At 32.2% G+C, this 17,338-nt stretch overlaps 1 protein-coding gene across 1 annotated transcript; it reads right to left on the bottom strand.

The window, feature by feature from the left end:
- On the bottom strand, positions 1-9,442 carry LOC132749272 (exonuclease mut-7 homolog). Its single transcript, XM_060738994.1, has 10 exons — positions 8,658-9,442; positions 7,693-7,766; positions 6,687-6,883; positions 5,615-5,857; positions 3,694-3,830; positions 3,064-3,173; positions 2,063-2,285; positions 1,476-1,607; positions 541-701; positions 1-165 (listed from the first exon to the last, which is right to left on the bottom strand). The coding sequence occupies exons 1-10, from the start codon at positions 9,382-9,384 to the stop codon at positions 136-138; spliced, it is 2,034 nt and encodes a 677-aa protein (XP_060594977.1). The 5' UTR covers positions 9,385-9,442; the 3' UTR covers positions 1-135.
- Positions 9,443-17,338: the final 7,896 nt, after the last annotated feature.

The following is a 17,338-nucleotide window of genomic DNA, read 5'->3' as shown; positions in this document are numbered from 1 at the left end:
TTTTTAATTAGATCTATATATGTTATTTAATCAGAGCAAAATACACCTCTATCATAAGTTGAGGACAAAAGACATACAAGCACAAATTCCTTTTAACCGTCCCAAGAATGGTTTTCAGCATGTAGAATTAGATTGTCATTTTCTTGGTGACCCCTTGTCTGTTGCCTGAAGAAAAACAAGTCGATGTTTAAATTGAAATGTACAGTAGCTTTTAACTTAATGATAATGTCCTTTACTTTAAATATGCATATTGGGCAATGAAATAAAAATGAATATCCTTATTACACATATGACATGAAAATGCTGCCTATTCCACTAGTGCATGTAGTTGTGACACATTTCATATTAAAAGATCAAAAATATCATTTTGACAAATAACATTTTTATTATCTTTAAAACATTGAATCTTTTGAAATATAGAACATGTACATTTTATCTTTCAAAAAAGGGAGAATATTTCTAAGAACTTTAATAACATCAACTATTTGGAAAAAATAGTACGACTTGCAACACAATCTTGAAGATATTAATTTGGTAAACCTGTGAATGACTTTCTCTATGTAGTGTCTTGCGTCTCTCCGATCTACTTTGATTCAACCAAGTCGTTCCAATGTTTTGTTCTACATCAATATCAAGGTTCTCAATCTTTGCTAATCTCAACAGTTCCTCATATACTTCCAGCAAGACATAGGCATCAAGAGCTTAAAGAGGTTTTGACAACTTTCGGTCATGTTAGATTGACAACAATAATTTATATATAAATAAAACTTGTTTACTCGTTAAATGTATAATAAATATACTCTATGGAATTGTAGTTTCTTTCATTGCATTTACATGCAACCAGGCTTGTTATTATTAACTTATAAATATTCTGTTGTATCGGTAGTGTACCATTTCCAAAATTAGTGCGATCTTCTAAAATGATTTGCACTGCTTTCACTACTAGTGCAAGTAATGCACAAGAAGTACTCTGGATAATTCTTATATTTGAGGGGTTCATGTTACGATGCGTTACTTTCGGACACATATAACTTCTACACTTATCTTGAGATAAACAAATACATTCGGAGACACTTAAAAGCCGTGAAGCTGTAATTTGAGTACGCATTCTAGATAAACTCGCGGTATTTATTAGGAACAATAACTAATTAACAATTAGTTTTTATTACTTTCAGAAAATGCCAATTAATTAAATAAAATTGGAAACCATAACTCAAATAACTTCAGAAAAAATATACTCTGAAAAAATAAATCATTATAACTTTTGGAAAAATAACTAATTGTAATTATTAGAAACAATAACTTAATATAACTATTGGTCACAATTACCCTTAGTAAAGTCTTCTTATTAAAAATATAATTTCATTTTAAAATGCGTCCATACAAAAATAGAAAATAAGTGTTTTTTGTTGCACGAAGTCTAAGCTACAATTGACTTAAGGTTTCTCTTTCATAAGATCAATATTTATTGTTACCTGCGTATTGTATTTGTTGGTCTCGCAACGGTCGTCTTTCCCAATCCGATAATTGTTCTAATTTATCTAACGGTTTACCAAAACATAACCGCACAATCTTGCTCAAACCCTTCTCTGTTGGCGCAATGGCTTCTAACAATAGGAATAAACACACGAAAACCACATCAACATAATCTTAAAGCAATAGTGGAGTAAAAAACTTTACTTTTGAAAAAAGGTATCCTTTTCCCTAAAACATATACAAAGGGATTTTATTTACAGTTCAAAGCTATCTAAATTCAACCAATGATTACAATATTTGCCAAAATGTCAATTATGTCTGTCACTCGACCAACTGAGACCCTAAATATTTCAGTAAAATTGTATATAATAAAACGGGATAGTGCCCGAAAAGTTTCTTTTACATTTCCCCATTGTTCCCAGCTGTGCGACTATGTACCATACATATATCAACTTTTTGTTAACAACCCACTAGTTCATATCGTCGACAGTGAATTATTTAATCGCCCTTCTGACATTTCAACATTTGATATTAACTTAACACATATACAAGTCATATACATTTTAACTGGATGGAAACTACTTACTGGATGATTTGCCTTTCTTTTTACCAACGTGAGCTAGTTGTTTTGTTTCATTTTCTTTTTTGCTATCAATAGCACTAAAATTTTGCTCTGATTCATTCGATTGACAGGCTTGTTCTGAATCCATGGATGAATGAACTTGTTCTGAATCCATCAATGTACAGTCTTGCTTTGAATCAATCGATGAACCGGCATGTGGCTGAGTCTTTCCTTCTTTTAACACAATCTGATGAGAAAGATGACATTAGACATTTGCCCTGTAAAATAGTTTGTGGTTGGAAGCATATAACCAAGAGGTCCAAAATGGTCCTTTTACCGGTCAACAGATAATTGATTCAGAAGCTTTTTATGACAAGGAACAATTCATATTGTTAGGTATGAATGGAAAACAGATTTAATGCCTTAATGCTAAATTGATATCGAAATCTGAAATAGTGCAAATGTAAACAATATTTGGGCTGTTTAACCTAGTTGGAGAAATCATCAGTACACATCTTCTGAGAATTATCCAATTTGAAACCTTTTTCTTCCCGAGGTGAGACATATTGGAACCTGGAACTGTACTGACAAATTTCCCGGATATTTGGCCTGAACAGTGGGCTCTAGAGTGTTAAAAACATTTTGGGCCCTGTGACCTAGTGTTTGAGATGACGCATGAGCTAAAAACAGATAACACTGCACTAAGACAGATGGATGACTCGGTTGTAAAGACCTTGATTTAATCTGTCAAAAAGGAAATTTACCTTCCGACTTCAGTAAGGCAAGTGTTTCAATTGGACAATTTATGTTGGCAACTATATGCTTAATGTCATTTGTTTCCTCTCGCCATGTAAATGACTAATTTGGTAAAATTGAAAGTATATTGCGAAATTCATTTTTTTTTCGTTGAAAACAAAATAAAATTCACATGTTAGTGACAACTGGAATGAATACCCGGTTAATGAAATATTATTATTTTACGCAACTAGAAACAACTGGGTATGAAAAAAAACGAACAAAATTACCTGCTTAGCTAGGGGTTCTATATCTATTGTTCTTTTCACGCCCGCCATGACGTCCCTCATACAAGGTAATGTTTTCATAATCATCTTCAAATCACCTGTTATTCCGTAACCTTATTGACCAAAAACAAAACAAAATACTTATTTAAAATAACTTTTGGATTTCAACTATCCAACCGTTTTACCAATTATAGGCGTGCCAGTGATCAACACTTTGTTTGCCAGGAAAATTTTATTTTTCATCTCAGTCTGAAGCAATAATTAACTGTGTGCCAAACATTTGACCATTCTCTAATTCCGTTTATTTTTCAAAATAATTATTTCAATGTGATAAAAACGACAAAAATATATTAAAAAATAATAAATCTTTTACTCTTCAAATCTGGATACAATTTTCAATTGTATGTTGAGTTTTTCCTTACGTTATTTTTATATACTTCTGTTTTATTTCCCTCTGTAAATTTCTGTCAAAAATTGATATTGTATGTAACACTATTTTCAATTAAAATAAATTTAGGTGCAGCATTAATAAAATCGACATATATTATCTTACCCATTTATTGTAGGATGAAAACACTATGCTTGTTTTACATACATATTCACTAAATACAAGAAAGCATCACTTGGACATACCTATTTTGAGCACATGGCTTGAACAAAACAGTGACTCGGCAAAGCTTTGCCATATTGCGTCACTGAATAGCTTCTGGAGAACTAATATATCTAGCAAGAATACTCTTTCTTTCAATGCTAATTGAACCAAAGCAACCCTGAAATATTTGAGCACGTCTAAATGTCATTTAACGACAGAACACATAAATGCTTTTTATCAAGAAGTTACAAAACAAAGTGCGTGAAAATGTTGAATACTTCAAGTACTCTAGTGAAAGCGAAGACTGTAGGCTACATAGTTTATAATGTAAGCTGTTGTAAAAATTCGTAGAAACCAAATGTTCGCGTTCGATTCCCGGACGGTGAAGATGATTTTAGTTGTTATTGATCATGAAATGCTCTCGATAGGTAAGATTGCTCTGAAATATACAGAAAGAATTTAAAGTTTCTTAATATTTAAAGTAAATGTCATAAAGCGCTCTGGTTAATTGACATTACGCCAGAGAAGGGATCGCTCCGCCCACTGATTCACGTGACCCGGTCAATAAGAACCTTAGACAAAATACGGTACCGATGTATACGCAAAACTGTTATGCCACTAATGTTACCAATGGATTTACATTATATAATTTTTGTATATATACAATTATGATATTTTTAATGGTTTTATTGAATAGAAGATCTATTATTCAATGTAAAAATGTATTATAGTATTTTAGAAAAGTAAAAAAAAAAAATATTTGCATTCACATATTAATGACGTTTGAAACGTTTTGCAAAGATTGTGTTATTTCTTGTTGACTTTAATGAAAATCTAAAACTGACAAAATATGATTATATCTTACAAATTCAAAGAGAGACTATATGTAGAAAAGTATATGATTACGTTATGATCGTTTTATTTTGAAATTGAAGTAGCAAATTGAAGTAGCGAAACAAAAACAGTAAATTTCTTAAAGTGACACAAATAAATTTAAAATCATTTTTCGGGGTTTATGTGCGAAATTCTGTTTAGATTATACATTAAATTGATTCATAAATTGTTAAAATTGATTCAGAAATGTCCATGCCCTTGCTAACTTTTTATGATATGTGATTATGTATTGTTAACTTACATTTGACATGATTCACGACAAAATACAATGTTATTCTCTTTAAAATAAGCTTCACATACATCAGACATGATGTTATTGGTATAAGTTTCGTATTAAGCAGATCTTTTTGAATATAGTTTTAATTTATTTAATTTAAAAAGAAAATATATCATTAATAAATTATCCAAATTTACTTTTAATTTATGTTAGTTTATTCCTTCGTATTTTTTAGCTTCTTTTTATTTCGCCTGTAAATTTTACGAAAAATTGATATTTTGTACATATTTCTGAATTAAAAAAAATTTAGGTGCATTATAAAATAAAATAGAATCTTAATTTTATTAGTGGCCTGAAACCTTTTTTTTTTCAAATGCATCTGTGACATACCAGAGCAAATGGCTTCGTACTCCAATTTCCATATGTACGAATATTATGACTTTATTAAATAAATCAATCTTTCAATGTGTTCAAAGGTATATTTGGCAACTTAAATTAATTTACCCGAACAAAAAGCTTTTAAATGACATTAAATAAAATTAAATTTGAATTTTAAATGACTGTGAAGCATTAATTAGGTACAATTTAAGTAAGCTTGTGTAAAAAATTCAAAGGAAAAATTTTGCGGATTCGCAGGATTCGTTTAGCCTGAAACTGATAATGCTCGCTTGATGAATTTAATTCCTTACATTGAGTAATGCATAGAAGGGGGCTCTGTTCAATTCAATGTGGCTTACTGCTGATAAGGAGGCTAAACTATTAACATTATCAACGACGAGAGATTTCTGATGGATTGTCAAAGCAACATGATTTAGCAACCCTGTTTTGAACAGATGATATATACACATTACCTCTCATCATGCCCACAAAATGACGGTCTCCATTCACAATCTATCCCAACAGTACTTTCCGGACGCGTAATGTAATTCATGCAATCTGTATATTTTTCAAACGTGTCGACTATAACTAAACACTCCGGGTGAAGTTTGAGATGGTAATAGTTGGCACTATCAGAACTCCCTGTATCTGCTCCCCCAACTCCGGAACTGGAAGTTGAAGACTGTGAAGCTTTCATTGGACTTTTCTGATTAATCCTGATCAAAATAGATATATGTATATGTATATAAAAGATAATGGAACTTTGTTACGGTGTAACCATCCAGTGATATGAAAAAAAAAATAAATGAGTGGCGGTAGCCACGAGTAGTAATGATATACTGCAAGATGTTAAAAAAAATCCCGTATCTAAAGAAAAACAATATTTTCACGGTTTAATATACATGTACATATAGCTTTTCTCTTTTTTTGACCTTACGATTCGGAAGACTTCCCCTTTAATTGTGTGTATTTTGCTGAATTTAAAATAATAAGTAATGGTGCTTATAAAGTTCGACAATACTTAAATGCATCTTTGTTTCATATCAACGACCATATTGCACGACCAGACACTCTCGAGATAGCCACGAAAAATAAACCAAACATCCCTGATATTTAGGATGACTTGACCTTGGCCTGCCGTATTCCCTCTGTGCGACGTGCACTCCTTGGGAGGAATTCGGAGACTATACATTTATTGAACTTATAAGCTGATTTCATGTTCGTGTCAACCCATTCGATATTTTGGTGGTAAACATATATGATTAACCGGTATTTTATATGCACACGAAATATAATGCTTACGTCGTGATTAATAATGCCATCATGCAAAGACAGAAAAGGAGGCATGGAAAGGGAAAAAGCCAACAGATTTCAGGAGTCAAAAGTATATCTAAATCTACATAAATTTCCAGATTATACTCATTAGCGAGCTCACTGTCTATACACAGATTAAATGTTTTTACTCAATATGACAACAATTTTAAGTGTGAATATTTCCATATTAACTAGTGAGCCCGCTACATCTTATTTTCTAACGATAAATACCCTTTTTGTTTATATCTGGCTTTTCTAACAGACCAAGGTAACTCAGCATCGGGAAGGTTGAACTTGTTTGCCCATTTAAGAGCTTCATCAGCTTTGTTGTTGACAACGAGTTGAAGAATCAATTGTTTCTTCCTATAGGCATTTGTTCCTACAATCATACGCACCGTCTCTTCCCGCAGTACATCGCCAATGTCCTTCTGATTTAAAAACATTTAAACTATTTTACATTTTGCAGTCATGGCCAATGTCATTCTGATTTTTAAAAATATTCTTACAATATTTCTATAACACCATGCAATAGGTACTATGTTTAAGGATTTCGGTTTTTTATATCACCCCGAAAGTTGTGCATTTAAATCAATACAAGTCTTTTTTCGTATTTTCACATAATTGCTGGATACATTTCAAGTATTCGGAATAAGTTCTTATTAGGGTTCATGAAAAACAAATTTAAATATTCTTTTATCAGTCATAAAGTTAAAAAGTCGCTATCTGATTTGTACCGCATTTATGTTGCTTGAATGGAAATGTATCTGAAATAAATCTGAACAACTACTCAAATTAAAAAATGTAGAAGGCACCTTATAAGAAAAAATGGATATTCTATTATTTTAGCATAGATAAGGAATGTACATTTTATCTAGCATATATAACTTTCTAAAACTGTGCCCGACGAAAAAATAATAAAAATACCAACATTTCTACTTCTTTTTTAAACAGCCTCTTAATGATATAGATCATTTTATAATACGAAATAAGAAACGGAAATAGCATTTCGTGCAAGGCAAGCGCATTCTGCTTATTGCAAAAAAGCGAGACCTTATATATTAATAGTATGACTAAATTTACCCACGCTTGTATTACAGAGTGCTTTGTACAATAATTTTATTACGGAAATCAAAATGCTAACTGTCCACTGAGTTTTACCTTTAACAAACTTTTAAAATGGTGTATTTTCACACTGGCAAACAGTAACATTTTCTAGAAATTACAAAAGGTTTCTTACCTCGACAAATCTAGAAATAACTACATATCTTATATCTCCGTCAGCTATTGCATTAGCAATATTTGGACATTTTTCTGAAAAGAAGAGAAATAGTAATAAATATGATGCAGTCGTGAAGTAAAAGTAGACCCAGACAACCGCACAGCAAGTAATGGTATACTCACTGGACCAAATAACATCCCAAAAATTCTTTAAATTATGCTGAGTGTGCAACTAAACAACAAGGTACATTTATTCCCATTCATACGGCACGGATAAAAAAGAAATTGACAATCCCCAAACATGTAATAGAGCTTAATAATAAATTGTTCATTCCTCGACGCATGACAGAGGTCAATAATAAATTGATAATTCCAAAATGTATGACGGAGGTCAACAAGAAATTGATAATTTCCTAACATACAAAAGAGATCAACGAGAAAATACACCTTAACCATTCACCTAGTTCAACAAGAATTTGAGTTTCCACCAAGAGTACAAAAGAGACCAGGAAGAAATTGTTTATCCCACTTAACAATATAGGTGAACAAGAAATGGATAATTTTCTACCAGAGATCAAAATGAAATTGAAAATCAACCAACATCAACCAACCGACAGAGATGAATGATAAATTTAGATTCTCCTATATATGAGAGAATTCAACAAATAAATTGACAATTCGAAAAATTCTTAGATAAACGGTCAAACTTCCCGTCAAACGTCTTTTTAGGGAATTAAAAATATTACAATTACAAATATTACAAATTTTACGTTAAGTGTAAAACTCATAATTTTACAGAAGCTATGGCTATAACTGCTATGAATGTCACAGCGTTAAGATGATACATTGAATCACTCAACGTTAATCTCATGTCAAAAAAAACCCCAATATCTATCTTAAAAGCGTCAAATGAATCTTCTGCAATTTTATATCTTAATTTATCATAAAAATGATTTATCCTACCAACATAAAAAGAATATTTACCTTGCGGTATATCGTATAACTTGAGAAGTTTGATAGCTAGCTTCTTAAGATACCCTATCCCAAATTTATCCTTCTTTGTGACGCCATCTATTAGTATATATTGCTTAAGTGAAACAAGGTCCGTCTTTTTATCGCAAAGATGATCCAAATACAGGACAAGTTTCTCTTGAAGCTCTGGTATTCCACGGACATAATTTTCTAAAGCTAGCGTTTCACAATTTACAAGCAGTGGTAGCACGATTTCTGTAATATCGAAGTAATGTTGCAGTCCAAGTTTATTTGTCCAACAGGCTGCTTCTTGGAATTTATGATCTTCTAGGAACTGTCGAATAATTTGAAGGTAAAACTCATTGTTCACTTGAGAGAGCTGGAAGCACTTGATAGCAGAATCATATAGTTTCGTATGATGCCTTGTGCAAATTGTAAATATTTGCAATTGAACATCTTTACTTAGGAGTTGAGTAAAATCGATCCCATTTTTATGTTCATTGACCCATTGTTCAAAGGTTGTCAGCGCAAATAATGATAACGTTTTGTTTTTCAAAGTTTGCGTTTGCTTTGCATTGTCTAATATAAACACAACCAGAGCAAATGGATTATCCGAGCTAGAGAGTTGCTTCGTTAGGATTTTAGCTATATCCACTGTCTTGTTGTCTGTCCACTGTTGTTCTAAGTCAGCCAGAAGCTTGTGCAGTTCTGTTTCTTCTCTCTGTTTATCAGTCGACATGGCTATTTTTGATGTCGTATCCTTTGCAGATTTGATAAATTTTCTGCAACGACAAAAATATATTCACGTGTAGTAAAAAAGGCGAATGTGCCATTTTCTGGACATAAGGGTTTTCAAGTGATTCAGAATTTCTTTGACTGTGTCTACTACCTGTATAATATCTCAATACGACCAGAAAAAATCGCATTACCTACGATTTTGCATTTGTGAATACCTTTCCACTCACTGTTTTATCAGTAAAACATCCGCCAGGGAACCATACAAATATATTAATGTACAACTGGGAAGCAGGCAAATACATGTAGTAATTTTAGATTGGAAACCAGATAAATTCTTGAACCAGACAATATAGGGAGATTCGGTATGACATTGCTGAATTACTTGATGATAATATAGAAAGAATATAAGAAGATACAAGATAAAATATAATAAACGAGATCAACAAGGAAAGGCGACGTTCAATGAAAGCCTTATAAAGTTTCTAGGGCAACGCTGAATTATTAATACATGAATGGTTAAAAACAGGGGTCAAAGTCGAGAAACCGGAAGCAAAAAGGTTTTATCTTTAAAAATATTTATTGATAGAAGCTTAGTGGAATGCTCAAAATAATCGTAGGCATCGATGCTGCTGATATGGAATGTTCATTTATTTCTAATGTCCCTCTAGGCCAAAAATTGTAAGAAATATATAAATGATGCCGTCTTGGAGAGATAAATTGTCGTAACATTTAAATGATTCGTGTGAAAAAGCACTCAAGACCCTCACAAAGAAAAACCGTTTTGTCGCGTTCTAACGTTCCTTTGTTATTTCTTAAAACACTAACAACAGTGCTGTGTTTGTTATGACTTTAAACGAGCCATAACTCACCGGACAAGATAACTTTGAAATAAACAATGCAATGATTTTATATGAACAAAATTAAGATTTGTCCGAATGGATAGGGAAGCACTACGTACTTACAAGTAATGAAGAAATAAGTATGCCATTTACCACACACCTTAGATATGATGACATGTTTGCAAATTGTTACTAAACCTTTCTTCATTTGTTCAATGATTGCAAGTTAATTGTTTTCTGACGTCTGCTTCATGTTCATGTCACCTTATTCACCTTTAAACTTACAATAAAACATCATAATTACAAGATGGCGGCGTTCATGGATATCCTCTCAATATTTGTAGATGAATCTTAATATCTCAGTAAGTTTTTACAAACTTAGTTTTTCCTTCTCATGTAACAGAAGAATAATAAATGGATCTTTAATGCTTTGATCTTGATCAATACGTGTATTAATTTTGTCTTTGAAATTTACATGAATGCATTGAACCTTTTCTTTCTTAAGAAAACTCTGCCGGTCCATATTGATCGATAGCATATTGTCTTTGTGCAATACTTATTGTTAATAAATATAAAATTACATCTCAGGTTTAAGCAATAGTTTTGGTTGGTACTGTGTGTTTCAATATAATAACAATATGGATATTTCTTAAAATTCAGGGAGGTTATTTTAAGAATAAAAGGTTGCGTTCTTTTATAACTCGTAGAAAAATAAAATTCTTACCCCGTCGCCCGTCTGCCCCCTCCCCCAATTTTCATATGCATTAAAATCAAGGGTGCACGGAGGACCAATACAAATGTATGTCATCCTTTACAAGAGGCAGAACGTGACGTGGTTGCACACTTGGTTCAAGCGAGAAAAGTGGTTGCAAACTTGACAAAATACCTACCGCATCATTAATATTTACAACACAGTCATAGGTAATTGGGTTTGTATGTCATTTTGTCAATATTTTAATATGCTCATTTCTTAAGGCAATGTTTATGACACACTCGTATTTAGGTTTTAGCTTTCTAGCTTCTGAGTTATTGAAGAGATAAACAGGTCATGTTCATATTTTGTGATTTGACAGGTGATCATTCTGGACGGATTTTCTACTCATTTATTCACATCTTTAAGTTTTTAAGTTCACCAATCTTTAAGTTTTTAAGTTCACCGAACAAGAGAACAAAAACTCATATATTTCTGTCATTACTGTGTAAATGTTTTAATTTGCTTGTTCCCATTAAAGTTTCAATCCATAAACATATATGTTGTTCCAGTGCATTTTGATTGCCAACTTGAGTGAATATCAAATGCACTATTTTCAAGTGCGACATAGCTCAGAATGTAAACAAATAAGTAACTGCTGACAAGCAAAAGAACACATTCCATATTGTTATACTTCAGTTTTGTTATATTTTTCTTGCCCATCGAGATAATCTATTCCAATCCTTTAAATTTTGAAAATTTAGCACTGATCAAGCCGGGGTTATTGGGAGTGAGAAATGTGGCACTTTTTCATTACCCCTTAAGTATAGACTCATTCAAACCGATACTGCAATTTTCATGTTATATTGTTGTTATTAATGCTTCCGAGTGATCACCCTTGCCCATATTTTGATACATTTTACTGTTTTAGCCGAGTGACATCAGAAGCTGTAACGCGACAATATCCACGCGTTGCATTGTTCTTGATGAAATCTTTATTTTCTTGTTTGGTTTATACAAAATTTAATTAAGTTCGATTGTGTAGGAAGCTGTAAGCTTATAGACACACTTTCGAATTAGTTCCTGGAACAAACCAGTACTGAGCAATGAGTGTAAAGTTTCTAGCTGAAAGAAAAACAACGACTTGTCCCTGACGGGGTTTGAACCAATGACTCTAGCGATCATTAGTTACTAGTCTATTTTGATCACTTCCCGTTATATAACATAATGCTTATTCATGAAAGCAATACGCACGTGCATTATGATGTAAAACATGAGCTATAAAACAACAAATATAAACAATGCAAAGCTGCATTCAGAAAATGAAGCCCCGACAAAATTCAGTCACACTGGCCTACCGCGAAGCAAATACAAAAAACACAGAAGAGGACATGGAGTGATTGTACAATTGACAAGATTGTACAAGAAACCCCTAAAATGTCAAAGCCATCTTAATACATTTTTATAGCAAGTGAATTAACACAATTGTATAAAATTATCAATAAAAAATCTTGGACTAAAATGATATTCTTTGAATCTTTTTGCAGTTTTATATTTGACTAAAAACTTATAGAATTACTTTGCAACCAGAAATACTTGAAATACAATTATGAAATACAAAGGCACTTAAACAACAAAGTTATGTTTGTGTACTTAACTTTTGTTTGGAACATGAAAATTAAAACATTTATTCAATATTAACAGATACATATTATGTCTTGTTCGGTGATAGAAATCGCTTGTCAAATCTTAAAAAATGCACACTACCAGATTATATCTTCAGTAACTTCCTCGAATCAGAAACTAAGAAGTTGAAACCTATAACCGTGTGTGTCAAAAACATTGCCTTAAGAAATGGGCATTTAAAAAATCAAAATAACATACAAACCTTGTAACGTGAAGAAAATAAGTACGAGTGATGTCGATCACTGTACCCTTCTTGTGAGCCTATATAGTCGGACTTGTTTCTTTCTTGCGATTACAGGAAATAGACTGGTTTATATACTGTGAACCCTGTACCTACATACACATACGTGGTAGCTCATGTAAAATTCTATATTCTGAACTCTCGGTCGCCTCCCTTCTATATACATGTATATATTTATTCTACATAAATTGATAAACGTAATGTCGCGGTATGTATCGTAAAAATGTAGCGTAATTTTATGGAGCAGAATTGGGGTATTTATTCATTTGACTACTTGTTGTTTTCATTTGCATAAGTTTAAATCATATTCCTACAAATTTGATTCATCTGTGAGTAAATTTCAAAGTTCTTTACTTAAATATTTTATTTATTCTTTCTTACTATGTTTATAGTGAGTTGTAATATCAAAGCCAATGCCAGTACTTCATCTTAATTCGGTTTAAATTTAATATTAGATACCAATAATTATTTTTTGTTTTTAAAACATGTGCTATTTCTACCTTATTTTAAAAGAAAAGTGTGTTTTCTGCGAACTTGTTTTCTTACCAATTGTGAATTTTGTGCAAACTTCTTATTCTCAATTCGGCGAATTCAAACACTGAAAAATTAAATTTGTATGTAGAGGCTATAAGAAATTGTTATTAGAGAGATTTTATCCATAATTCTAAAACTTTAATGAAAATTATTAACATGCGAAATAAAACTGACTTATTTCAATAAGAAGAACAGCAGAACAAATAAAAACTAGAAACTACGTGTTTAATATTTGCTTTCTGTGTCCTAGCTGTAAAATTCTAGCGCAAAATCTTAGTGACGGGAGATAACTCAAGGATTTCTTGGATATAGTGAATATTCTGGATTTAACCTTTTACCCCATGAGCATATTGTGAAAAATGACAGTTTTCATTGAAAAGCCTCCTGCTACAAGTTCAAACTGCAATAAAACTATAAAAAATGCTTCAATACTGATGAAACTTAGCACACATGTTGACTGGACCATGACCTCTGTAACAGCATGAATCGTAAATTTTCTGTTACCACGGCAACGGGGAACGTCTGAAAATCACTATTTTGCATTGTTTTTTTCCCATCAAAACTGATTTCAAAGTGCTGCAACTTCTCAATGAATTAAGATAGAGTAAAAAGGCTTTTCAGCGTCGGTTACTAGTTATCCTGACATGGACATGAGGCCGTGTTTAGCCTGTCACATGTCCAAAATGTTCTTGGCGATGAGGGGGGCTACCGCCACCTTCAAACCCCCCCAAACAGAAGGGGGCACATTCCCCTTCTGGCAACCCCCTGATGTACTATTTTAGTTAGGGGGCGCGTCGAAAAGTGGTGACTTTTTTAATACAACATTTCTCAAATGAAAAACTGTATTGGGGCCTAAATATGGCATTTTTTCACTGTTTGAGGTCTCAAAAAAGGGGGGGGGGGGGGGGGCAAAAAGCGCGTCAAAATACGTCTATATAAGGGAAAAGGTAAATGACTGGTTGTCTTTAAAAAGTGGCATTTTTAGCATGAAATTTGTTTTTGTGACATCTAATATGATCACTTGCAAATTCAAAAACATGACCAGAAATCACATGCTGTTTGATTATAGATGCTAAGGCCGCTATTTTTTTTGTAAACTTTTGGCTTTTAAACAGCAGGCACGGTTAAAACAAGTCATTTTACAGGGGGTACAAACTATTAAGCAGTAGTAAAAAATATACAAGGTTGAGGCACAGTTTCTTTGTGATATTTTGCATGTAAAGGGACGGTGTTCCGTTAGCCTGTATATTTGCAGGTCTTTTTTGCCAGAGGGACGAAAATGTGTTGTTTTGGGTCTCGGGCCACTGTAGATTTTGGGCTTCAACGGAATGAATTGCAACTTTTTTGACTGCCTGCCTATTGCAGATGGGATGATTTCTATGTAGATTTGCAATCTTATGTCATATATGCTCTCAACAAAATGTGTTTTCTTTTTCCAGATTGTGTAGTTTGGTATCAAAATTATTAGACGTACATGTATTGCTTGTAGGACATTGACGGCAGAAACTCGAAATTAACTGTGGGGTGCTACCCTGGATTTCGTGGATTTTTTAAGAAAATATTTCAATGGTAACACCGTCAGAAATTACGGACTTGTACGGAAATATTGGTTCCCGGCCAGATGTATAAAATTTAAATTTCATTGTAATTTCGTATTCGTGTTATAGCAGTTCGTATTTGTCTAGGTGTATTCGTATAGATTTTATTTCATTGTTATGTAACCCACTTTGTACTTTTGAAAGGAAGGACGTTCAAGATCATAAGTTAAAACTAAATTATTCAAATTGAAAAGGAAGAAGTATGCAACATAATATTTAATCACGTAGTTTAAACAAGAAGTCGAAACAATGGATCCTTACATTCTGCAGTAATCAAAATACAAATGTTTAACTGGCAATTAAAAGGTAGCAATTAAACTTGTTTAAATCAATTTAAATATATATGATTATAGATAAGAAAATTAATGAATACGAATACAAATTAGACAAATAGAAATTGAAAGATAAAACAGCGAATAAATACCCAAATTTTCTGCTCCAATATAATTTGCCGTCCACTCTTGCTAATTAGAATTAATAATTCTATCGGACGACATAAATTCATAACATGTGAAATTCACCGATAATCCTTATTTACTTACACCATTAAAATGAACTGAAACCATAACCGTAGTATTTAAAAAGGGAAAATCGAAAGTAGAAATAAGACTGTACTTTCGGTTTTAAAGCTTGTATGCGAAAACCTAATTGAATTGAGCTATTGACTCAAACAAAACACGTAACAAAACACATAAGGCACAAATAAAATGTTTAAATCTGCAACAAAGTTTACCTGTCAGTTGCCGCCATATGTTATGTAAACCCTCCTGTTTTACATAAACTGAAGTATCGAACAAAGGAAGACGTTATTTTTCGAAAACCATACAACATGATATACAAGATAGCGAAATAGGTCATACCAAGCTGCTTAATATAGTGCCCTCCAAAAGTCTTGTACAAACTACTTTTGTGTTGTTTATTCTAAAAAAATGATGTAAAACATAAGACAAGGATAAAATGATGATTTTAGATAAATTGTTGACAGATTGAATAAAGTCAGTAATAAATTTTACAAATTATTCACTACAAAGTGTGAGCATTGTCAATTTAATACAAATACGCTCACATCTTCATTGAGAATATAAAACTTTTCTTCAAATAATTTGATTAATATTCTCATATATGAATGCATACTTTCTCTTTATAACATTAGAAAGTAATACATCGGATTGATTGATAAATTGTCTTCACTTTATTTATATCCCAACGACAAACCCACATTAAACATGTGCATATATGTACCTTTTTACGGCCAAATTGTGATCGCAACTATTACAGCTTATTTCTATTTTTGTTCCTTTTCTATTTTTATGTCATTGTTGTTCCCCTCATAAAGACAACAGCTAGTCATGTGATTAAACATTTGGATTTTATTTTATTTCATTTAACACTATCTTAAATACACTACGATTACGAAATATTAATAGTTTGAATGTATAGATCAATATATAACACCCTTTATTGATTATTCCCTGCGGAGACCGCAGGGTATTGGTACGCGTTTAACTTTTGAGGCATGGAGGAGCACGTGACCTGTTTTCGGTACATGGAGGAGCATGTGATCTGTAAACCGTACATGATTGGTTAATTGACCTTTTCGAAAACCTAGCTAAATACCGTTTGCCGTACCTGTAAACACTTTCAATATAATCTACGTAAATAACCGAGGTATATCGAGTGAACAAATGCGAGTTGCTTCCCTTATCTTCGAGTAAAATCGATATCGCTTATGCTAGAACAATACAAAATAAGCTGTTTTTAAACCGCTAGTTTGTTGTGATTAAATGTCCGATTTTAAAATGTATTACACCAATAGAAAGTTTTGGATCTTAGCTTCGTCACTGTATAAAATTCAACACATCTTTGGACTTCAAGGTATTTTAATTAACTGTTAAACCTACCATATGGTAGACCATTTTACATACGATTTATACAGTCAGATACGCACTCGAAATTCTACTGATATGAATAGCCAGTCATCTGCTAGTTCTGAAAGTGTTTATCGGTTTCTATAATTATTTTACCGTTAAAGTTGGAAAAAACTTGAATGATGTGTTTGAAAATTATCAATGTTTCTTTCATATCTATCTCAAATTTTACAAACAATAAATTGTTTATACTGAAAATCTACAAAATTAAAATATTCGTAGTGGCATCAGCCATAATAAATAGAGGTATTTTCTGCGTAAACTTGTGTGTTTACTTTATTTATTTTTTGCTCGGAATTATTCATAAAATGAAGGCCTATTTAATCATTTTCTTTATTCAACTTTATCCCTGATACAAACGTTTATTTACCCCACCCGCCAAATAATGTTGAAAATAGTTAAAAGAAATATCTTTATATATATCATTAAAATGTTCAC

The sequence above is a fragment of the Ruditapes philippinarum genome, unplaced genomic scaffold (assembly GCF_026571515.1).
Source record: "Ruditapes philippinarum isolate M1 unplaced genomic scaffold, ASM2657151v2 ctg4163_1_1_1_1, whole genome shotgun sequence".
NCBI classification, from domain to species: domain Eukaryota; kingdom Metazoa; phylum Mollusca; class Bivalvia; order Venerida; family Veneridae; genus Ruditapes; species Ruditapes philippinarum.
This window is presented reverse-complemented; position numbering and strand designations above follow the sequence as displayed.

Bases quoted from the DNA above. Each gene is read 5' to 3' on its own strand.
- LOC132749272 (XM_060738994.1), bottom strand. From the start codon at position 9,384: ATGTCGACTGATAAACAGAGAGAAGAAACAGAACTGCACAAGCTTCTG. The intron at 6,884-7,692 runs GTAAGAAACCTT...TTTTTAAATCAG, and splicing joins TTATTTCTAGATTTGTCGAG to AAGGACATTGGCGATGTACT. The intron at 2,286-3,063 runs GTAATTTTGTTC...CTTTCTCATCAG, and splicing joins TAGAACCCCTAGCTAAGCAG to ATTGTGTTAAAAGAAGGAAA.